This window comes from Sinohyriopsis cumingii, chromosome 3 (genome assembly GCF_028554795.1).
Source record: "Sinohyriopsis cumingii isolate HCF-2022 chromosome 3, ASM2855479v2, whole genome shotgun sequence".
Lineage (NCBI taxonomy): Eukaryota > Metazoa > Mollusca > Bivalvia > Unionida > Unionidae > Sinohyriopsis > Sinohyriopsis cumingii.
The window spans coordinates 91,108,078-91,133,407 of NC_142963.1; the positions used below are offsets into that span (position 1 = coordinate 91,108,078).

At 34.0% G+C, this 25,330-nt stretch overlaps 1 protein-coding gene across 6 annotated transcripts in view; it reads left to right on the forward strand.

The window, feature by feature from the left end:
* The window catches only part of LOC149803274 (uncharacterized), a 386,506-nt gene that overhangs the window by 324,439 nt on the left and 36,737 nt on the right, over positions 1-25,330 (forward strand). For all 6 annotated transcript variants that reach the window (XM_089952942.1, XM_089952943.1, XM_089952944.1 and 3 more), the window contains one exon: positions 15,759-15,944. In XM_089952942.1, the coding sequence (XP_089809068.1) occupies positions 15,759-15,944 (186 nt within the window). The remainder of the gene's footprint in view (positions 1-15,758; positions 15,945-25,330) is intronic.

The following is a 25,330-nucleotide window of genomic DNA, read 5'->3' on the forward strand; positions in this document are numbered from 1 at the left end:
CTGGTAAACGACTACCATATATCGCTACCACACGGTGGCACCAAATTCCAAATTTTCGATGTTTTGACAATTGCAAGGACCCCATACCCCATCCTAAATGTCCAAATATGAAAAATGGAGTTGGAATATTCAGAGGAAACCCAGATTAGAAAACGGACTGATATTTGTTTCAAACCAAATTTGCGGCCCAAATTGTTGAATCTCAGAGCTGAAATGAGAAATTGTCGCCCCTTCTATTATAAAGAATGATTCGAGCCCCTTTATCAATACAGATTTGGGGATTGGTTTAACAAATTACAAGACAAGTTGATTTTACTGAAAATTCAGTCCTTGTTTATACAACAGTTTATAATTTTGAGGGTCTTTTGTCAAAATTTAAATCAACCCTTTTGAAAATGTTTTTTAAATGATGGATTTTTAACCAGATCGTCTTAAGGTTGATTGGAAAATCTTGTTTGGGATTTTATTAGCACAGATAAATTCAGGGATAAACTCTTTTCATTACAAGACATGATTCTAATTATTGACGTTTATTGTTTTTTTATATACTGTAATAGGAAATGTTTACTTTCTATAAAATGTGTGTGTGTATATATATATATATATATATATATATATATATATATATATATATATATATATATATATATATATATATATTGCTATAGGATTCTTTAGATTTAAAGGTTTGAAAGGAACAAAACTAATTTCTGTTCATTATTTTGCTCCCACTGTGCAATATAATGCAGGTCAGCAAGATAAAGTCAAAATTTTCATTTTGCACCTTGAAATGACTTTACATGCCAATTTGTAGGAATTTAATTAAACTTGTTTCGTGTGACATTTTGTGGTTTTGTACATGATCATCTTTTCTGGCTTAGATGTTTTGGAGAGTCTTGAAAGAGAACCATCCTTAAATTTATAATCTAAAATGTTCTTTAATCCCATTCAGTAATGGTAATATGTAAACCTTGAAAAAATTAATTTCATCCTGAGAAAACCCTGGAATTGACCAGGAAATTTATCTTTAGAAAAGTGTGGGAACCATGTAAGTATATTATGTCTTGCATTTTATGTTCATTAACTGGAAAGAAACCCCCCTCAGAACCATTGAGTGAGACTTCATTTCAGGACCTCACTCTCAAGACATTGTTTCTACCCACCATCACTTCCATGCAAAGACAAGGTGAGATTCACGCCTTATCTATCAGCACTGGCTGTCTCTGGTTTAATGAGAATTATGATTTGGTTTCCCTCCTTTGTTAACCATGGACATTTAGCCAAAAATCAATTGCCTTCTATAACTCCACTACAGATAGAAATCCCCCACTTCAGTTGAATTTGTGCTGTGGATGATACAGATAGATTTTTATATCCCCTGAGAGCACTTTGTTTTTATCTTAAGGCATACAGATAAAGAGAAAGGGCAGGAAGCATCTTTTCCTCCCTCTCAAGGGTACCATAGACATTTCAGCAGCCAGTGTCTTATGATGGATTGTCACGACGATTAAAAGAGTGTACTAGTCTCTTACTGATCAAGAGCTTTCCTTTATGAAACTTAAAGCCCATGAGGTTCAAGCCGTTGCTATCTCCTGGGCCTACCTTAATCACTCCTGCATGGAGGACGTCATGAAGGCAACATTTTGGCTCTCCCATACTACCTTTTTCTGCCTTTTCCCTCTATTCGTTAACACATCAAAGCGCAGGCATTTTTTCTGGGTCCTGTTGTTACGCTGCAACATGTGGACCTGAGAAACACCAACATCCCATATAATGGACCTTTCCATCAACAGTGAGTTCATTCCACTTTCTTGTTTTTTTCTTGTAAGCTATCGCTGCTATTAAAATGGGGGGTAAAACTAATTTTAATTATGCAATACTTACCCATAGCTATTGGTCCATTATCTTCCTACCACCCTGCTCTGATGTCCAGATATAATAGATGCCTATGAAAAGGATGATCTATGATCTGCACTTGTTTTGCACATGACATACCAAGGACTAGGAAAGCAGCATGAGTGGATTGCATCATACTGACAATTCTTCACTCCAGAGGAAGCTGTATTCACATCATATGGATGGTGTTATTTTGGTATGAAAAAAAATGCTAAACAGTAGGTATGGGTAAGTAATACATAATTAAAATTAGTTTTACCACCCAAAAATACTACATTTTCCATAATTTAGTTTTGAAGATGAAGCAGTTTTAACTCAATTTCCATCTGGATTTTTAATTTCATTTCAGAGCCAAATATACTTATTAATTAAACCCTAAGCACTTTCATCCAAAAAATTCTTTTCCACATAATATTGGACCAAAATATTTTTTATTTCTTGCTTTATTAAAGAAGCCTTTGCTTCAGAAAAATCTTATTGTCTGGCAAGCTGGAGCAATTTGTCCTATATTAAGGACTCTAACCTTTCCTTGGTAGAATTTAAAATAAAGTTCTCTTCTTTAGGTGACATTGTGAAAGCTTATTGGTTTCACTGTAGATATCTCCAGTAAGTGAAATTAATATACCAGGGACAATACAAATTCCAAGACCAAGTGAATTTAAATTTCAAAACAAGCTGAATTTTTTAAAAATAATTTAAAGAATTTTGTGTCTCGCTTGAGTGCCCCAAGTTTCTGTTATGATTCTATGGCCTTAAACTAAGTATATAAAAAATATTTTTTTGTAAAATGTCAACAAATAATTTTATCTCCCTATAATACAAGTGAAAATTTAAGAAAGAACTTACAGCATTGTGAATTAAATGCCATATAATCATAAAAGTAAAGAGTATTGTGAATGTACTGATGTGCCAATAGCCTGGAATAGCATTTATGTGCTAGCAGTCCCAAGGGATCACATTATATAATCCAAAATGTCCTTGAGTGAATTTACAATAATCCCAAAATAGTGATTTAGTCAAAGAGCACTTTGAAATTTCAGTGAATAAATAAATAAATTCTCTTAAATATAAATTGAAAACAATAAAATGATTCCACTTTTGATATTAATATAGGAATGAGGAATTTCTGTTTACTTCTTCCATGTAGAAAAACCTAAGTCACAATATGAGAACCAGAATGAGGGTCAACAGTTCTTTTACAGAATATCTAAGTTATAAATAGTCATATATATATATATATATATATATATATATATATATATATATATATATATATATATATATATATATATATATATCCCCACTACTTTGTCATCTTAATGGAAAATTCCATCACACTGTAAACAGAATCCTAGAAAATTCTAAGGTACAAAACAGCGCTGTATCCAGAAGTCAAACCTAAGTAAACATACTCACAAAACATTAAATTAGACATGTTGGTGCAACTCCTGCCCTCATTTATGGATAAAGGTCAATCATACAATACAAATTAAATACACATAACACATTGTCTTTGAAATAATGAATTAGATTGAATAAAATAGAGAACCCAGTGGCATTACTAGAGAGACACATCCATAGCATGATTGTTGCAACATTTCTTACTGTATAAAGGCAAGAATGGCTTTTTTTAGTTCATTCAAAATAATTAACATATCTCACTCACTTTTCCTTAAATATGAAATTCCTGCAAGCAGTGACGCTATTAGATCCAGTTATATTGACTAAAACATTTTATTCAGTATTAATTTTCATGGACGTAGGCAGTGAGCACCACTTCCACTGCTATAAGGAAGGTTGGCAATATTCATTTTGCATCTGCAGATCTTTATCATCAGGCTTTGCTGATATCTTCATCAGATGGCAGAAAACACCCCTGTAGATTGGAGGGTAAAAGGCATCAAATTAGAATCATAAGAGAAATTGTTTACAGGTTTTTATGTGATTACAATTTTTTGATCTGGTTATGTTTCCATGCAAAATTTGTCATCAGATATTACAAATGTATACAGATTAAGGTGTCAAAAGATCAAGGTTGTAGTGTGCTAAATTGGTTTGTTTTTGAAAGTGACATTAACTTTGCCATCCATAAATAGGTTTTCCTCAAGTCTGTTAAGAAATTACATCATTGTATACTGACATTCTTGTGAATGAAGGCTTAGAAGGTCAAGGGTAAATAGTTGAAGCCTTTTCTTTGGTAAATTATCCAGTTTTGGGGAAGTGGTTATATCTTCAGTTTCTATATATGGAAGTAGTGATATCTTCCGTTCCTATGTATGAAGTCAGATTCAGTGCAAAAGTTAATTAGAGTACATGGAACATACCTAAGAATATCATAGTCAGTACATCAAAGGTCAAGGTCACTTTATGGTTTTCGCGCAATGTAGGTTTTCATTTACAGATTGTTAGGTGATCCTGTATTAATATAATACCATGTATACTCAATCATTAGTAAAGTCTCACCTTTTTAGTGCTACAAAAATCTATTCTCTTTGATCTTCCTATCAGTCAGGGTGTATTTTACAAGTCAGACCTGTCTGAAGAGTTGACATGTCAGTGAGTTAGAGTTGCATGTTGGAAAGATAAACCAGCAGGTCTGGAGAGATAAAGAGGAGAAACAAAGATGAAACCAATGTAAAATAAAATCGTATTATTTAGTAGAATTGGTCACAAATAAATCGGCAGCTTATAATTGGTCATTATTAAATACATTAAAATCCATTAATGCGTGAGATTTTACATTCATTATATGATGAATCCATGAATTACTGGTATCAAAATAGTTCATAATGATCCGATTCACCATATCCCATAATATGTTAATTCAACATCTTATGAACAATGAAAGTCCCCATTTTCATGATTCTCAGGTATAGAGTCCACTATGTAAAGTTCTGAAATCCTCCATTGTTGTCTGACTGTTGTAAATCGTCTTGCAATCATTGTAAATATCCATCTCATAATCCCTCGCTTCACTGTCATATGCTGGTGAATATGTAGAGACTGAGCTTGGAATCTGTAACTAATGGTTTGATCATACATTCTGTAATTTTTTAAAACCATTTATGGTATAATGATGCCTTTTGACACCAGCCCTTTTAGCCTACTGCATAATGACACCTTTAAAGACAAAACCAAAAAAGACACAGTACCACCAAACTTAAGTCTTTATATGCATAACTATCACTTTTAAGGCTGAAAAAACTAAGTCTAGAAAATAAATATGAAACAAATTATCAATTTATTTTCAGGATCAAAGCAACAACACAGGTCAAGTTATACTCATCTATTATATGTGACAATGACATTTATAAACAAGTTTTCTGTAATTCATGGATGTGACATGCAGTCATTTGAAATTATGAATAGTACAGCTAAAAGATTTTTGATAATTTGCAATGGAACATGCATTCTTTGAAGTAGTCCAGTTTATTAATTTTCAAGGTTTCACCCCACCCCCTAAAAAAGAATATTAGAGCAAACTTCAAAGTTTGGAATGAGGCTATATGCTACAAATAACATACTGCTTAATGTTCAGTTCTCAATATCCATTATTTCAGCAAAATAATATGATCAAAAATCACCTATTTCTCAAAAAAAAATGTTTTTCCATATTTAAAACAAAAAAATAAACCATTTACTCGCTAATTATAATGTTAATCAGCATGAAAAATTTACAGATGAAGAGAGAAAAAATAATTTGTCACATTTCACAGCAAATTCTGTGCAACACCACAGCTCAATCATGTGTTTATCACAGTAAATTTAGGATTTTCCCCTTAGGGAAACAAGTTTCAATACTTTTAAATCTTTATTTAATGTAATATATCATTTATTAATCATTATAATTTGTTGAAGTTAACAAGGAAATTGATGTATGATAGTGAGTCCCTTAATGAATCAAGCTCTTTACATTTCAACAACCAATAAATTTGTTAGATATAATAAATATTGCACATCAATACTTATTTCATATGCGATTGCCACCCCACCTCCCCCATGTTTCTAAAGATCTGCTAGACCTTTGTTTTTAATCAGTAGCAGTTTAATGACTGCTCCCAAGAACTCGTTTCAAGTTGCTTCTGCATTGAAAATAAGAGGGGTAGATGGTGAGTTTTACAATTTTGAAATTTGGCAACCTTTATACAGATAGGAAATTCACAGAAAGATAAAACTCGGCTTACATCACTCTTCTTCATTAGTAAGAAACACAGAGAAGGGATACATTAATTTAATGTTGATTTATGAATTACTTAACAACAACAATGATTATAATGGTATAAGTAATAAAATATTTCCAATAATTTGACCTATTGATATTGAAATATAATTTTTTTTACATGATAGATTTGATTAAATACATGTTTAAAGAAATCAAATTATGAGCTCTTAGTCATTACTTTCTGTGATGTGATATATTAACAAAAGTAATTATACATTTATAAACTGATTGCATTTCATATTTATATTGAACAATTATATTTCCATAACATTTTTTTAGCTGTCATAATTTAAGCTATTCTTCCTCTTAACCTTCATCTTGATTATTTAATGATGTTATCCATGTTCTGAAACAGTATGTTAATATTCACAGTCTTTATTATTTTCTGATAATGAAATGTTTAATGATTCCCAATAAGCAAAACAGTTAATATGACATTGTGAAATCAAAGATGAAAGTAACTCTTCTGTTCCTTTCATTACTTCTGATTAGTGTGATTCAGTCATTGATCTTTGGGATTATTTCATACTGTAGTTCATATTTTGTAATAATTCTTCAAGATCTGCTCTCCCCGCTCTGCCTTTTCTAGCTGTATATCATCACTCCCCCATTATCCAGCTCACTGAAAAGCCTACTTAAAACTGCACAAAAGTGCATTGTTTGGTTGAAAAATACTTATAGCATTATGCCCGTTTTGTTATGTTCGAAAAAAATGCCCCTTTTCCCAAAAACATACCACTTTAGTAAAAGGTGCCTCTCTTTCATACACATCCAAAATTTGATTTCACATGATTTTATATTTATACAACATGAGTGTTATAAATAAGCCCCAGCTTTAAGGAGATACTTTACATCTATACATACACACACACTCACACACACACACACACATTGCTATCCGATCTTGAAATACCAGTATTTATTTCATCAACTGACGCAAGTCAAGTTCTTTCTTTCTTTTGACAGCTGTTTGTTTTGTTGTCTTGTTTTAATCCCAAAGTCAAAAGATTGCATTATTAATTATTTCTGATATGTTCTCTGACACGTGAATATTTTGAAATCATGTTGGCACAGTGTACTGTATTTTCACCTAGTTAGATTATATCAAAACATATATTTTATTTTGAGCTTTTAAATCACATTTGCCAATTCATGCACTTGTATGCTCTATTAATCACTAGTATTAATGATAGGATTTTATAGCTTGGGTAGAACTGCTTTTTGACAGGCATGTAGAACTTGGATTGTACTGCTTTATGACATCTTGAGTACAGATGCATTTACATGGTGTATATACATTTAAAAAAGTTCGGTTTCACAATACCAAGCTTGTCAAATACTGCATACAGAAATACCTAATGAAATAGCATACTTAAAGTGTGCTGGGCTAAGCTGCAAAATTCTTTTGTAGAGTTGATGGCTTGATACATATCATTTTTCTAAATAATAAACAATAGACTTAAAAGAGGTACACACTTGGATATTGAGGATTGTTCAATAAATTTAAATTATTTTTTTTTTATATGTATACTTTAAGCATTCACCATAAAATCTGCTTGCTTCCATGATGCAAAACAATACATTATTGCTTATATGCAATAATTAACACTTATTTAACATTAGTAACAGCAGGAAAATATTATAACACATCTAAAGCTGATATTTTTAGTTTTTCTTGATAAAATTTTGATCCTAGAATATAAGAACTTGGTTCATCATCAATAAGAACTTAGTTCATCATCAGTGGTAATTGTGGTGGTGTATTCCTTGTAAACAAATGCAGTATCTAAGTACATGTATATGTGTGTGTGTATGTGTGTGTGTATGTATGTATGTATGTATGTATGTATGTATGTGTGTATATATTATATATATATATGCATTCATTTATTTGTGTGTGTGAATAAATACAAATAAAATTGATTACAATAATTTTATCTTCTTGCATTTATGAATTGTTTGTCATTTCAATGTCTTTGAAAACACATTCATATTTTAGAAATGTATCAACTCACTTTTAATATCTTAACATATATGGCTGCTTTTTTAAATGTTACTTATTTGGTATAAATTTAAACAAATTCAATGTTAAACCAAAATACATTTTTATGTTTGAAATGTTGAAGACCATGTGAGTACATTAAAGAAAAATATACGCACAATTTATACTGCCACAATGTAATTGACTTTAAGTGTTCAGTCTGAACACTTCACTGAAAACAAAACAACTGTTGTGCCTATATTTGGTGCAACTTGGACAATCGATCCAAACCAAAAATTAGAAAATCCTTTTGTTCTCAATCATAAATGGAAAAAATTCTAAGATTGACTGATTTGTTAAGAAAGTAGTAAGCTTATTTTAAATGAATGCTGAAAAAATATGTAATTTTTTCAATATTTTTGCACATTCTAGGATGTAATTGGTTGTCATGGTAACCAACCATTTCATCCCCTGCATACTGAAATAAAGTATACCCAATACCCATCCAGTGTCCATGATAAATTTCAAGGTAGATTAGTTCTTAGCTAATTGTGTTACCCTCTTTAAATAAAGTCATTGTTATTATTATTATTATTAGTAGTAGTAGTAGTAGTAGTATTTGTTATTATTATTACTATAAATATTATTATTATTATTATTATTATTATTATTATTGCACAAGAAGTAAACTCAAAAGGGACACCAAATTATTGAATTAATGGATAAATCCTGTGCTAATCACTCTTCAACATCCAGAGTGATTTGCAGCAAAAGGTTAAAGGCTGTAATTGAACACACTATTGTCATATGGGAAAAATAAAGAGGGTGCTGCCTTTACAAGCTAAGGGATCAATATTAAACATGCACAGGAAGTTGTAGAACCACTTGGCACTTAACAAGTACATGTATTAAATTTGCAGCTCAATCAAAAGTATCGTCAACTTAAAAACAAAGTGAGTGCTGCCTTTACAAGGCCATGGGCTTATTGGGCCAAATACATTTGCAAATGAAGAGGAAATATCACTTGGAAATTAAATCTAACTAATGGAAATAAAAAATACAAATTAAATCTTAATTTTTATTGCATCCAGCAAAGTGTTTATACAGCAAAACACATTATATTATGCAGATTGTTAGGACTTGCACAAAAACGGAAACATTATACTTGCTAGTAAACAACCATGGTAACCAACATTGACAGACATTTCAGCCTGTCTGGGGTAGTATTTAATTTACCCATAGTATTTTCAATTTAAAATTTAAATCCAAATAATTCTAGATACAAGTATTTTGTAATGAATACAGCCATGAAATGGATAAAGTCAGTGCATACCATATGCAGTTCTCTCCCACTGTAACACAGCTCCTTATAATGCAGTTTTGGATATAATGTGGTAATGATTTGGATCCCATAATCAAAATTATAATAATTATAATTAAATAATAATTTTTAACATCTATCAGCTGAAAACTGTACTTAATTTGGACATTACCAGAACTTGTTTTTACAGTCAGTTTAACTCTAATTAGCCACTTTTTCAGGTAATGTTAGATATTGTATTCCTAATGGGCAATTGCATGCCCAAAATTACCCATGTCTCTAATAAGTCCTAATTGTTGTTGGTCTGTGTCAACTATTGTATTTGGCTATAGTACACAGGACTTTTAAATTTGCCTTTATTACTAAAGCCATCCAGCAGATCTGTGACTTAATCTCCATAAACACAGCTCGCCGATTATACAGAACACCAGCTTATTATCATTGTTTATTTACATCTGGACAGCAAGAAATCACAGATAGGATTAGCAGCAGCATGTCTTTTATACTTGCCACTGCTTTCTGTGATATGTTGCAGTGCCACCCAGAATAAATAGATGCTTGTTTGCATAATGTACTACAAATAAGGTCCATTCAAACAATTAACTGTCACTTTCGAGTGAAATCAGTTGCATTTTAAAGTGAGTTCAGTATTATCAGTATTTGTGAATTAATTAAGACATACTGTCTTGCAATGGAAATACCAGGAAAAGGGATGTTTATTCTGCGAATAGGATTGTGATTTTGAGGAATTCACAGAGGAGGATGTTGAAAAAGCTAAAACTTTGCTAAGGGGAAGTTTTTTCTCATTTGATGATGTTTAGCATTGGATCAGAATTCATGAGGACTGCCCTGCAGTTGAATGTAAGACTGATGCTGACATTGTCCAGTATTTCCTATGCACCAAAAGAGAAAACTAGAAGAAGGATCTATAGTGACTAGGAGGACCCACTAGAGATACCCACTGCTTTTTCTGAAGCCATACTTGAATTCAAGAAAGAACATGTGGCTGGAAAGCTAGGACATTGAGTTCTCAAAAATTATGCATAGCGAAATATAATAAACTTTGCTATTTAAATATAAAAAAATACAAACAAGAATGATTGGGTATTGAACAAGTTATGAAATACTTCCATTAGGGAATACACATCATGTGAGTGAACAGTGCTTATTCTATTTGGATTAGTCCTTATTGTGAACAAATGCATTTTTTTCTGACCTCACTGGATTATAAATGGATTACATACATGTGTATTTATATAAGTTTGTTATTTTGATACTTTTGTCTGTTATTCTATATTTTGGAATTATTAAAAGTGCTGCACATGATGTGTTGACACGGAGTCACAAATCATCATATGTAAGTGATATTTTAAATTGAAGACATGATATTTTATTGATAAAAATTTCTTGACATGACTTCTTGCACTTGTTGCAGATAAATGTTCATTTATTTATGCATTGACCTCAAGTGCAACCTTAATTTAATCGGGGAGGGGAGGTGGATATGTTTTCATCATTTTAAATAACTTTAAACTTGATGCAACTGTAGACAGAAATTATAATGGCAAGTATACTTACCATATTAAAATGTGGTGTTTACATTATCGTTTTATTGTTACTCATGATCTGATCTATTATATACATAACAATATGGCTTGATAGAAAACAACCTGAAGATTGGTATTATATTTTATTTACATTTTAAACATTACTGGGCATAATTAAATATATAAATACCATGCAGTGAAGAAAAAAACTAATTTACATAAATTAACATTATTACTATACATTTTAATGTCATTTTATTTACCACCCCTCCCCAAACACACAAGCACACTAATCATTTCAATCATTTCTGCTATATTTCTGTTCATATATAATGCAATAGGCAGCTATGGATCCCAACTACCATGCGATAAGCTGTACTTATTTCTGAATGGGAATATTAGCATGAAAACATAATAGATTTGAATTGACAGTATTTTTTATGTTCAGCAAACATCTAGAGTTTCCAATATTACCCCTAGATTAATCCATTTTTTTTGTCATACTTATAAGATGACCCCTAATTAGCATGAATCATTTTAAGACAAAAAACATGAACTTATAAGCAAGTATATATACAGTGTATATTGTAATACAGTGTATCCAATTATGCTCTACCATCATCGGCAGGGTTATCTACCACTGGGTATTAAACCCCAGTTCCAGGAACACCCTCCTGATCATGTTGATCAGTCACTACATGCTGGTGGTAGACAGCTAGCTGTTGTCCTCATTTAATTAGTCGCCATCTGGATGCTTTTTTATCAGTTTAGCCCAGTACTTGAACCACAACTTTATGGTTTTTCTCTTATCCCTTGAGTAATGAGCATCTTCCCAACCAAGTTTTGGGGGCTGGCGACACTTCTGAAAATTACTTGGAATAACCAAGTATTCCATCTTCTGCTTTTGCTTGTCTCCATCAACTCTGCATACTTGGACAACTTTCTTTCATGAGCCTTGTCACATGTCTCCTCTTTAGGTAAAGTCAACTTAAAGGCCACAAGCTTCTGCCTAGATTCAGGTCAAGTCACTACATATGGATGTGGAGGCATCTGGATAATATCTGGGAAAACCAGTTTCTTACCAAGTTCCACACACTTGTTCCAACTGTCAACTTTGTTGAGAATTCCCATCCTCTATCTCAAGATGTTACTGGTTTATCCCTCTTTGATGAAGTTCATAAATCTTGGCCTGGTCATAGGTGTTTTTTTTATACATCTTTCTTCCTCTCTTACATGTTTGCTAGCTCTCTGATGACCTTGTCATGCCTCCATCTGTAACAGCCTTGTATTAGTGAAGTCTTGCAGCTGACAGGCTGTGCTCTAGGCTATCTCTTTTTACCTCAGAAAAAAACCACACAAGATTCTCATTGAAGCCCCATCTGTGCAGGTTTGTTGGAGATGGCAAAGGTAATACACTGATCTCAGCCGACACTGGATCTGGAAAAGAAATGCTAACTTTATATCTGATGATACAATACATCTTAATAGTCATAGGTGATTTAAATCAATTTAACCCATGATGCTATCGGTGACAATTATGAAAGTGGAATTTAGTAATTCCAAATATCAAATGATGTAAGCTTCCTCTCAGGTCCATGCTCCTTGGCTGCCAAGTTGGACAATCATTGATTATTAACTCCTTTCATTCAGTTTCCTTGCATATCCTGGATCATTGATCATCTTGTAACTGGACCAACTTCCTTCCAGCACTGGGTGTGATTTGCTCTGAAGCATTGTCTTCCAGAGTGGGTTTTTCCAATTATATCCTTGTGCTGGAGTCTGCTTTCTGCCCTTGTCCTGTGAATGCTTCGGCATCAGAAGTACCCTTGCTTTTGCCACCTTGTACACTTCCACCACTGATGTTAGCTGAAGCATTTCAGACCCGATGTAGAACCGACCTCCCATGAATAATAGTGAGACTCCAAGCCATCTGCACAGATACATGCTGATTGTTCTCTCAAAGCTTTCCACAGTTGTCATTCCTATCTCATAAAGCTTAAATTGCCAGACCAGTGTAGGTGGTAGTCACTTCTGATGCATCCATGCCATGAATTTCCTGGGTTGTCCTGATCTTTCAATCTTCCACATCCCTTCTTCTGAATGGTTCTTTAGCCATTTGATACCATTGGTGTCTTTCAGTGTTGCATCAAACCAGTTGCCAAGGAACTTGATAGGATTATCCAGAATATATAGTATTTCTTCATCATGGATCTTCATTGCAAACTGAGAGGTGATGCAACCATTTCTTATCACCAAACTTGTGGACTTCCTTGGCTTAAGCTTCATGTGAGCCCATGATTCAGTCTTCTTCAGTGCAGTTAACACCAACTTGACTGGATATGTGTGTCATTGGTGACTGTCAGGTCATCCATGAATCCCATTGGTTGGTATGCATAGCCCTGATATTGTTTTTGGCCCTCTCATCTCCAGTTCTGTTACTTTGAGGTTCATACCATGACATATAGTCCAGATGTGATGATCCCTCTTTCCATTGCAATCTTTGAAGTGATGGAATTCTCTGCCTTAATTTCTCACTGGATGTTGCTGTAATACCTCCTGATTATCAGCTGTACACTCTCTAATATATAGTGATGGTCAAGTCAGCTTTTGCGTTATTGAACCATATTCACTGTCAAGCTCTAACCATACATGGATCAAATTGCCATCTTACATCCTGGCTTTTCTGATGAGTTGACTTGTGGCACTTGTGTTCAGTACACTCAGAAAATCCAGGACTCCTAATTTCAACACTGATATATTTACATATTTGTTGCTTATTATGCACTTTGTTATCCTGTTTGCCAATATCTTTCCTTCCACACTGAGTAATGATATCAGTGGGAATTGGCTTATCGTTAGCATCCTTCTACATTGTAACAAAGCAGCCCTCAGCATCCTGCTAACAAATAGGGTCCTTTCTTTCCTACATATCATCCACATCAGTCCCTACAGATGCTTAGGTAACTTTGGCACATTTTGTACACCTTGTGTAGGGTATCACTAGGTCTTGCAGCTGAACTTAATCTTACTTTCTTTGCAACTTCACGCACTTCTTTTCAGGTAGGCTTGCCAGTTTGGGGGCACAAGATGGCGGTTCTACTGGTAGGATTCTCAGACGCTCTCCTAGATCATTTTCTCAGTGAGGGTTAGAATGTGTTTATTTCAGGAACACTCCAGATGGCCAGACTAATGCTTTTCTCACAGGATAGATGAAGCAAATTTGTAGGGATTCATGATACAGGCCACCATCTTGTGTGACTTCACTCTTCTCCACTCTTATAGCTGTTCATCTTTCTTAACTTTAAGCAGCTTTCATTAAGGACCTCCCACCATCATTTCTTGCATAGCATCCTAGAACTGTTCTCATTGACCAAGGCTTCTGCCATATCTTCATTTGCTCGACTTGTCATCTGTTCTCAACTCGCCTAAGCATGTTCTTTGCTGATCATGATCTTCAGAGACAAGCTGTTGTAGCTCTGGCTGAATAGAATGGGCACTCCCTCCTCAGGTGGTTGCATCGAGTTCAGTAGTCTCTCTTCAGTTCAGAAAAAGACTGTCCAGTCTTCTCCTCCACTCTGCCAGCTGAACTTGACTGGGACAAATCTGCTGTGTAGAGATCAATCCTTTGCTGTGATACCAGGCTCATTATCTTTTTCCATCTCACCAGAGCTAGGCTCTGCACACTGCAACTAATCTGTGTAAGGCTAATACTTTCATCTCGATTGATCTTCATACCCCTTGATTTCTTGCATTTTCACATGATACCATTATCCTCTGCTACTACGCCTTTCAGTGTCTGTAGAACTAGCTGTTGTCTCAAGCCTTTGATCCTCCTCCCTCTTGGAAGGCTCTAGGGTTGTTCATCATCTTTCTATGCAGTAGCTTTGTAGGTAAAAACTCATTTGTCATAATAGCTTAGATGATGTATACAGTTTTGTATATGTATGTTTAGTGTTTAACAGGAAGTGAGCACAATCCTGGCCATAGAGTACTGACTAAAAGTATACTATAAAATTACAAAAGAGGAAAAATTACAACTCTGGGAAGAAATGTCCTTACAAATAAATGTAAATACATTGTCCTTTAGGATAATGGGCATAGATAATAAACAGGTTGTACAAATATAATAGCAAAACAACTGCTAAAACTTTAGAAAGATAAAACCTTCCAGATAAAAGTAAATATTTCATCTTACAAGATATAGAATTACTGCAGATATTAAAATTCATAACAGTGTGCTATAATGAAGTCCACCTTCAAATTATCACAGGTACATATCTATAGTAAAAGTCATACAGGTCATCTATGTGCATTTACTCATCTAAAATTAAATATAAACTATTGTTTAAAAATATAATACTAATTTTGCTTAACCTAAATCTATTTAATTCTGATTATTGAATACTTTACATCTTAATGGTCAACAAGAAACTCCACAACAAAATTTATGGATCACTATGGAGTTTTACAATAGTGAATGGGTACTGAACTGGTCAAGAAAAGAGCCCATCAAGTCTAATCATCACAATTTTGGTAGAAAAATTTGCCTATCAACATGTGTAGGTTTCATTGTGACATCACAGCACATGACATTTTAATAATGATAATAATAATAATAATAATGTCATTAAATCCTGATTGTGAATAATAAGTGGTGTAACCTGAACATATGAATGCTTGGTTAGATTTTCCATGCACCCTCACAATTTAGTAAGAAACCAGATTGGAACACACTTTCAATTAAGTGAATAAGATTTTACTACATTTTATTTAAATTTATGTCTTTATCAGCTGAAGAATTTTCTGAGAGGTATATGAAAGAAGCCAATAGCCAGGACTCAGCCACAGTTTCAGAATGGGTGGACAAAGAGCTTGAAAAGATCAAGAGAAGCATCCTAAAGAACAGTTCAGAGTCAGAAGATTGTGGATTTACAGAGGATGTAATTATAGCTCTTGCTAAAAGACAGGAATCTTCAGGTATCCTATGGTTGATTATGGACCAGTACCTTTTTATTTAGCTCACCTGACCCTTTGTGGTCAGAAAATTCTCATGTCATCTATTATATGTCCATCAACAAATTCTATTTTCAACTTCTCAAAAGTCAGAAGACTAATTTCATCCAAATTTGGCAGACAGCATCCTGCCATCAAATAATGCTCTTGTTACTCAAATAGAAAAAAAATTAAACAGCTTCTTCTCAAAAAGTGCTTAAAAGAATTTGACCAAAATTTACTGAAGCATCCTGGCATAGAGGGCTTTAAAACTTTTAAAATGATGCTGACTGCACCCCCCCCCTTTCAAAAAATCCTGTGGGTGCCCATGTGCATAAGCTCTTATTGTCCTTACAATATCTACTGGTGTTTATTAACAAATGGAAAAAGGAAAGGACTTCACAGACCATACCTTTAAATATTATCATTAATTAGTTCTCCTTATAAAGTTCATCACGTAACAAAACACCACATGCATTTTAAAATGAGTTCAGAAGACCTTTGATGTTTTCTTATCCAACAAAAATTACATCTCAGTACATGCTAAAGTGAATACCACAGATCATTGGTCAACTAGTCTTATTGTTTCATTATAGCCATACAAACATAAAATAAAAAACCTAGTCATTTTCTATCTTAATATGAAAGTCACAGACTCAGTTAAATTGATAAATATAATATAATATAATTAACATTTTATTGCAGATCTATTCTACAATATACCCTGCTATTATCTTTATTGACGAGTTTGAATAACAAGTAATGTGTATGATTGCTTATCCTTAAAACATCTGCTGTATGGACAATGGCTTCAAAAGCACATTGACAGATTTTCATTTCCCTAAGGAGAGCCTCATTTCTCTACTGGCAGCCTCGCTAATTTGACCTCTTCTGTCGATTCTTGCACTCAACCTGGTTTCAACTGGAATAACCCAAAGCGCTAAGCATGTTTAATTACCATGTAAATAACACTGCATAGCCATGTGGTTGTTGTGACAATGTACATTGTAATGAAAACAAGAATGAATTGTTGATTTAGCAATGTTTATTGATAATGGAATATAGTAGGGTCATAATACATGAGGATTATCACAATCGTCAAGTAACATTTTTTTTCTTCTCTTTGCAAATGCTTAAAATAAAAACCACCCTAAATAAATATGCTCTTGTACACTGACAAAATTTTGTTTCATCTCTCTCTCTCTCTCTCACACACATATGCACATGCATTAACTAAAACGTGATTTCAAGTTCTTTATTTTTTATTGCAATTTGATAATGTGATTATTGCTAATGTAAAAATACAAGTTGCACTTAATTCCGTGACAATGTTGTCTAATAAATAATACCCTTAACTAATACATGTTCAAACATCTTAATCATTTTGCCAACATTACATAACAGCTACATACGATCTAAATGCAGACAAGCTTGCATACTGAGACATAATCCTCTCTCTCTCGTTCACTAATAACAACATAAATCTTTGAGTACTTTTATTTTTATTGTAATTAGATTCTTGAGTTGAGAGCAGAATGAGACAGAAAATAAACGTTTACTTTGTACATTTGTACCATTAGATTGTTGAGTAGCATGTATTCCGTAGAACTTGTTCAGGTACAATCCCTTTATTTTAATTATGATAATAATTTATTTTACATCTAATTTTTCGTGTATGAAAAATAATGCGAAATACCGTAGATGACTTTCAGTATTTGTACCAATGATGCTTTTCCACTTTAAAAAATGGCCAACATTATTAAATAGAAGAAAAACCATTAAACTACTTTTTCTCAAAAACTGCATTACTGAATTTGACCAAATTTGACAGAAAACATTATGGCACGGTGGCTTTAAAATTATATACAAATGTTCCATCCCAATTTGCCATAAAATGTGACTGCTGTTACAAAAATTAGATTACCCATATAATTTTTGCATGTGTGATCTTTAACCAACTTTTTAAAAAAATGCTCAACAGGATTTCATCAAATTTGACAAAAAGCACCATAACATAGTTGGCTTTCACATTTTAGAAATGATTCCAATCCACAATCAAATTGGGCTGCCATCACAATAATTAGAAAAAATTTTAAATGATTTCTCAGAATCAGTAGAATTTTGCCAAATTTGAAACATAATAAACATCTGAAAGGAATTAGTTAACTCTTGACAAAATTTGGCCTTACAGCAGATTTGAATATTATCTGAAATGTATATACTTTATTGGTTCTTCATGTTACAGTTTTGTTTATGACTTAGGTATTGGTCTGTACTGTGTTTTTAATATGAAATGATGATAACATCATATATATGGAGTCTCGGATTCGGCTAATGTGGATATGTGAGAAAGCTTGCCGGTAGCTTCTCGTGGGTTGGTGGTTCTTTGCAGGGAATTCCCAGGTTCTTCCTCCACCATTAATACTGGCCGCCATGTATAGCCTATCATGTGCTGAAAAATGGCGTTGAAACCTACAACAAGAACAACATCATATATAACAGAAAATATGAAATGACATGTCAACATTCCATTGCAAGGAATGTCTTTTACTTGTGTACTACAGTATCAGTATATATATATATATAGTTTTATGAGAGGAAGAAGGTCATGTTCCCTATTTCTTCAATATTGATGAATATTGACCAAAACTGTTTTGTTCTTATAAGTTATATCCTAGAAATTTTCTTCAATATGACCAAGATTTTCCTATCTGTTACAAGGCTATTAGCATCAGATGCCTATGTTTCTAAATTATATCATTATAATTGCTTTGATGAAACTATTCAGCATTTTCCCAGTATTTATCATGCTAATGTAATGTAGTTATGTTTTAAACCATTATTATTAGATTAGTTAAAGATATAGCAGCTATTATTACAAAACAAGAGTAATGCTAAATTCTGTCTCCTTTTTTTGAGTTATGGGCTTCATTGATACTTTGACATTTTGCTGACTCTGCAGCCACTGCTCCAGACATTAGCACTGCAATGTCTAGTTTCTAAAAAGTTTTTAAAAATTTGTTTATTCATAATTTATTTAAAGGCCAGTGCAGAAATGAGTCACCCCTTTTCTCTTTGAATTTGCTTAATGTAACTGACATAACGTTCTTCTTATCAAGCACTCTTCTTTATCTTCATTATTGCTTTAATTTTTGTTTGTTGGTATTATTTGAAAATATCATGTAAATATTACTATGCTTATTAGATTATTTAGTAGATTATTTGTACCGAGGCAATTTGAGTAAAGTGCCATGCCGAAGAACACACTATGGTAGCCCAAACAAGGTTGATCCAATGATAATGATTCAAACACCCTGTCTGGAGAGCAACCGCTGAGCCATTGTGGTTCCTGCCTCCATAGCCACACCTTATAATATGAAGGCAGTTATCTCAAGCCTTTTCTACATCCCCAAGCCTGCTGGCAGTTATTTGGATCAATGAAGTGGGCAGTTACCTAGCATAATGTATTTTTTATATGATCTAGATACTTAGCTGTATTTTTTTACACAGTTTCAACTGTTTGTCTCAGTTTTTTCATCATCAAATCATATTGCATTTATACACCTTATTTGAAGCTAGTGCCAGTGCTGAAAATCAGTAGTACCCTCAGAAGGAAATAGCCTTTGTAAATGTTTGCAAATTATCTAAGTTCTTTTTCATTTAATCACCTGGATGCAGATGAAAAAGGATTTATATTACTGAAATAGTTACAAAATAGTCAAAATAGACACACAACAGACTTACATTTTTATATTTTAAATTCATAGCTCAAATCAAACTTTTGCTACATACAGCAAACATTTCTTCAAGTTCCAAGTGTTTTTTGCATCGTCTCCTAGCCCTTAATGTTGCTTCAGTTTGTAGGGATACTGCATTGCCTTCTAAAAGTTATTGCTTAATCATTGTACCATCTCCTAGGAATCATTTTCTGGAAATAATGCATTATCAAGCAGCAGGGAAGTCGTACAGACCAGGTGGCTCAGATAAATTTAAGCCTCCCACACAACATTTCTCCGTAGAAGCCTCAGATTGCAAAAATAAACCTTCCTGCGCAAATTAATCCGCAAAATTTCAACCCAAAGTGCATTTTCAGGCATAAAAAAAAACAGCATTTTTTTGGGGGGGGTATTGTAAAATTTATTTGTGATTGCAAGATTGGGCTGCAATTTTATGAGTAAATTTGATCAAGACCGATTCGATACCTACTACGCGGATCATGAAGATTAATCGTGACAAAACCGTGTGGTGTTGCCTGAGCGTGACTGAAGAAATTTTTAAACTTATTTATATCCATGTCGCCGTTACACCAAGTTTGATGGATATTCCTCAGCGTGTGAGTATCAACGCCATTAAATACCGATAAAATATTACAATTATCTCTAATTACCTTCGGAATTTGCGTATATCGCTGTGTCACGTAAATCACATCGGTGTTCTTGTGTCGGCCACGCGAGAATATCCTAGCTGGGTTAGTTTGTTTGTCCAGCATCACATCATCGAAAACGACAAGATTATTAGCATCGCCGTCTAAATTTTCCACTGATGGAGTTTCATTGATATCCGTTATAAATTCTATTGTGCCATCCTCAGTATTATCGCTAAATTCTTTTAGTACTTGATAACATCGCTGATCATCAACGGATGGTGCAACCAAATACAATTTGTCCCATTTCAACCATCTCATTATCAAATTCAACAACAATTGCGTCTTTCCAGAACCAGATGGTCCAATGATTATCATTCTTATCGAATTTGGTAATGCCTCGGTGTGCTTTACTTGCTCGCGTTTTTTTGTGGCTGAAAAATCAATTACATTCATGTTATTAGAATATTATGGATTCATATTGTGTTAAGTGTCGCACTCGAACTGCTACGATAAATCCAATCGAAGTCGTTACACGCAACAACAGAAATGCAATCAAGGGAGAATGTGAAGTTTGTAAGACAATTAAGTTTAGATTTGTAAAAAAAAAAGTAGAACCGGAGGAGACATCGCAACCTCCTTAACAAATCTGCCTGGAGTTCCCTGGGCGAAATATCCCGGAGAGAAACATTTACCAGGATATAATTACTGCGGACCTGGTACAAGGCTAGATATAAGACTTAACGATAATAATCAACCAAATCCTGGCGAGGATCCAGTAAACGCTATCGATAACGCATGCTACTATCACGATCTTGCATATCGCAGCGGAGATTTACAACAAAGACATCTCGCTGATATTAAATTAATTCACGCAATAGATGCTATTCCTGATAAAAATTTCAAAGAGAAATTGGCAACTTGGTTAATAAAAGGAGCAATGAAAGGTAAATTAGTACTAGGTGCTGGTAATTTATAATGGAGCAAATATATTATTCTCCGCGAGGATTTTGGCGAGGAAAATCAGCAATTGCCAAACTTGCTAAGGCAGCAAAAGTAAAGCAATCTATCGCTGAATCGTGGCTATCGAGGCAAGCAGTCTGGCAAATTTATCTTCCTCCGCCTAAGAAAATATCATATGCGAGTTTCTCTGTCAGCGTCCCTAATGAAGTCCATCAGGCTGATCTTATGTTTCTTCCTTACGATACCGTTGACGGAGTTACATACAAATATGTTCTGACGGTTGTTGATATTGCTAGCAGATACAAGGAAGCGGAACCGTTATCGAATAAAACAGCAACAGATATTGCTAAGGCGTTTAGCGAAATTTATTCACGATCTCCATTAACATGGCCGAAGCTTCTCCAGGTTGATCCAGGTCGAGAATTTCTTGGCGCGGTTACTTCACTGATGAAAAAGAATAATGTTAAAATCCGTCGCGGTATTGTAGGTGTTCATCACAATCAAGCTATCGTTGAGAGATTCAATAAAACTCTTGCAGAACGATTATTCGGATATCAGTACGCGAGAGAATTTATCCAAGATAAACGATCTCACGATTGGGTAACAAGATTACCTCACGTGATTAACGCACTAAATAACGAAGTAACACGAACAATATCAATGAAACCCGCAACTGCAATTACAAAACCAAATATACCACTAAAGCGAGATTCTACTATTCCACCTGTGTTAGGTAGCGTCACGGTCAGATATTTATATAAGGAGGGAGAAGCCGAGGGTGGCAGAAAAAGAGCAACTGATCCAAACTGGAGTGTTACGACACATAAAATATCAGCTGTAACAAGATCATCAGGAAGGCCAGCGATTTATTTTCTAGATTCACTAGCGCCACAACGCGGATTTACCAAAGAAGAATTACAAATAATACCAAAGGATACTCAATTACCACCATCGTCGTTAATGTGAAATTTAATTCTACCTAACTGAGATAATTTTCTTACTCGAGACACGGCTAGATAAACTAAATTTGACCAGGAAATTCTATCATCGACGATCCAGACCTGGCCATCTACTGTTAATCCCTGTGATGAATGTATCGTTGCTGCGTATCCGAGTTTCCATGGCGATCTTTCTGCGTTTATTGCATCATTGACAAGATTAATATCAACGAAAATAATATCATTCAAAACTAATATTTTTTCTTCTCCACATGGCAAAATAACATTGATATTTTGTTTCCTAGTATCAGTTGGCCTATAACACAACGGCACCTGCAATGTTGGAAATTTATCACAATGAAGTTTGAATAATATTTCCTGAATAACATCGCGAACAATTTTTCTGCTAGCAACGATCAAATGATCTGGACGCCACAAAGTTAGAAAATTATCCATCGAAGTTTCGTCGATTATTTTTCTCATCACATCACATTGAAATTTATTAGGTTGCAATCGAATCATTTTTTTAAACTCGGTCAGTAAAATATCATTAGATCTATAATCAGCGTCAATTTCTTCATAATAATCTACAAAATTTCTAAGCCACCTGTGAGGAGATTCACCATCAATAGGATCAGGTTGGCCGTGATCTCCGCACATTATTACTGCAGTATTTTTTTCTTCTAGCCAACCCAGGAATAATTTTAACACAACTAAATTTACCGTGCAAATTTCATCAAATATTATAATCTTGTTGATATATTTGTTTCCCATTCGAGCCGGATCCCACAATCCACCGCTGTACTTGAAATAACTATGATAAGTACAAGAATTAACGCCACGTTGTTTTATTTCTCGCGCTAATCTATGAGTTGGAGTTAACACGATCATATCAGAATTTGAAAATAAATTTATTGCTCGTGTTGTTTTACCACTACCACCAGGACCATTTAGGTAAACGAATTTGTTTCGTGAAATTGGATCGAACACTGATACTGCTGTTGATACTTCATCGCATTTATCTTTATGAAATTTATCGCAATCTTCCACATCCGCGTCCTCACAATAATCTAGAATATCTTCGTTCTTTATTCTCCAGGTTCCCCAGGAACCATTGGTGATTAAATTTTCTAGCCTGCACTGATATTTCTTATCGATATAAAATGAATCCGTTGCAACTCTTACCGCGATATCAGAAAATTTATTTATCATCGACAGCAAATTAATACTCACATAAGCGAGCATTGATGATCTTAAATGAGTATACTGTGCTGATTCTCCATCAAGATAAGTGATCACGGTACCCAACTTTTCTCCATCAATAATAATATTTTCTCTGTTGCAAAATATTCCACGCGATACTGTATCAGCAATAATAAAATCCATCTCGGCATCATTGATAAATAACCTAGCGTGGCGATGTTTATGATCAACTGATCCTCCTTGAGTAAATTTACCAATTATTTTTCTTCCAATATCTTTCGCATTTTCACAATCTGTCGGCAACCACACCTCGGTCTGCTTTCTATACGATATAATCGCTTCACTTACCGTCAATGATATTAACATCGACGAATCCAGCATATATCTCAACAATACCGTAGGGACCCATCTTCGCTGAGATAAATGCCGACCAAACCAAATATAACAAATTTTATGCAAATTTTCAGCAAGTTCGAATGAAGTAACATGAGCGAATCCTGTCATTACAAAATCAGGTAACGGTCCGTTAATTGCAACTCTCGTCATCTCGTTGGTAGGATGGCCAAATTTAGCAAAGTAATTTGCACAATCACCATATCCGAGAAAACTTCCAGGATAGCATGCGCTCATATCAACGGAAATCATATCCTCGAAATAGTATTTGGTATTCCATAATCCTCCATGGCCGTATTCGATACAACTAAGTTGAATATCATTAAGAAATTCATTTCTTGTAGGTTTCCACGAATTTCTTTCTCTAGCAGCGTGAGCAGCAACAGACGGAACAGTAAAGCAGTTTGTCAGCAACTGATCTGGATTTGATGAATACTTCTCCGCGATATTTTTCATCGCTTCGTGTAATATTTCATCTCGGTAAATATCTCCGCGTGGTAAGATAAATTGATCGTATCTTTCTTCGCTAGAAAATAACCAAATCGATATTGGATCGGACTTGGCTAATAGTTTGATAAACCTAAACATTGCATCGGAACTATCTTTCCCAGATTCCACGGGATAAAACTTAACAACACGATCTCGCGGAAATATCATTACCGACTGACTCCACGCATGTGAATTATGATCAACAATTTCGATTGGTGTTCCTCGAGAATTATACGGCGATGAATATAATATTTCTCCTGATAGTGTTTTAACCGTAATAGGAAATTTAAGTTTCTTACTTAACGCAGCAACATCATCGATTGATGCGCCATCAGCAACTGTCTTTGCCCATGAATTAATTTTATTCAATCTCAATTGAGTCAGACCAGATCCGCGACGGGCATTCCTCATATGTTCGATAACTCGCTCAGCTACACAATTTATCATCGGAGATTCCCTCATCGCAGGTAGATTTTTCACATCAGGATTATTATTCAGCCGATAAATTCCATAAACAACAGCACTAGAAGGATACGCCCTAGCATAATAAGGACCATCAATCCCTAATAACAATCCTGGTTTCGAATTTTTATCAAGAACAACATTTTTCTTACCGCCGCGTACCGGATCTCGTTTATCACGAATAATCCAAATGTCATCGGGCATTTGTGCAATAAATTTTATTCCGAAAATAAATCTCTCTTTTTTGTGTGAGTTTTTTATATGTTCGATTATCTTTTTCGCTCGCTCCAAATTCATCGTAGCATCAACAAAGTTAGTTTTCCATGTCGACCAAACATGAATCGCTCCATCATCAAAAAATTCTTTCTTTGCACGATCAACCTCAGGAATGATATATTCTGCCTCATCGAGATCAAATAAATCCATTATTATATTTTAGACAAATATCTAAATATAATGAAGCAATGCGCGTGGATAACAGTTGGATCAACAAAATCATGTAACAAATCCTGCAGAGGTGAATATTGTGGCGCTCATATATACGAAATTCGACGAGGTAA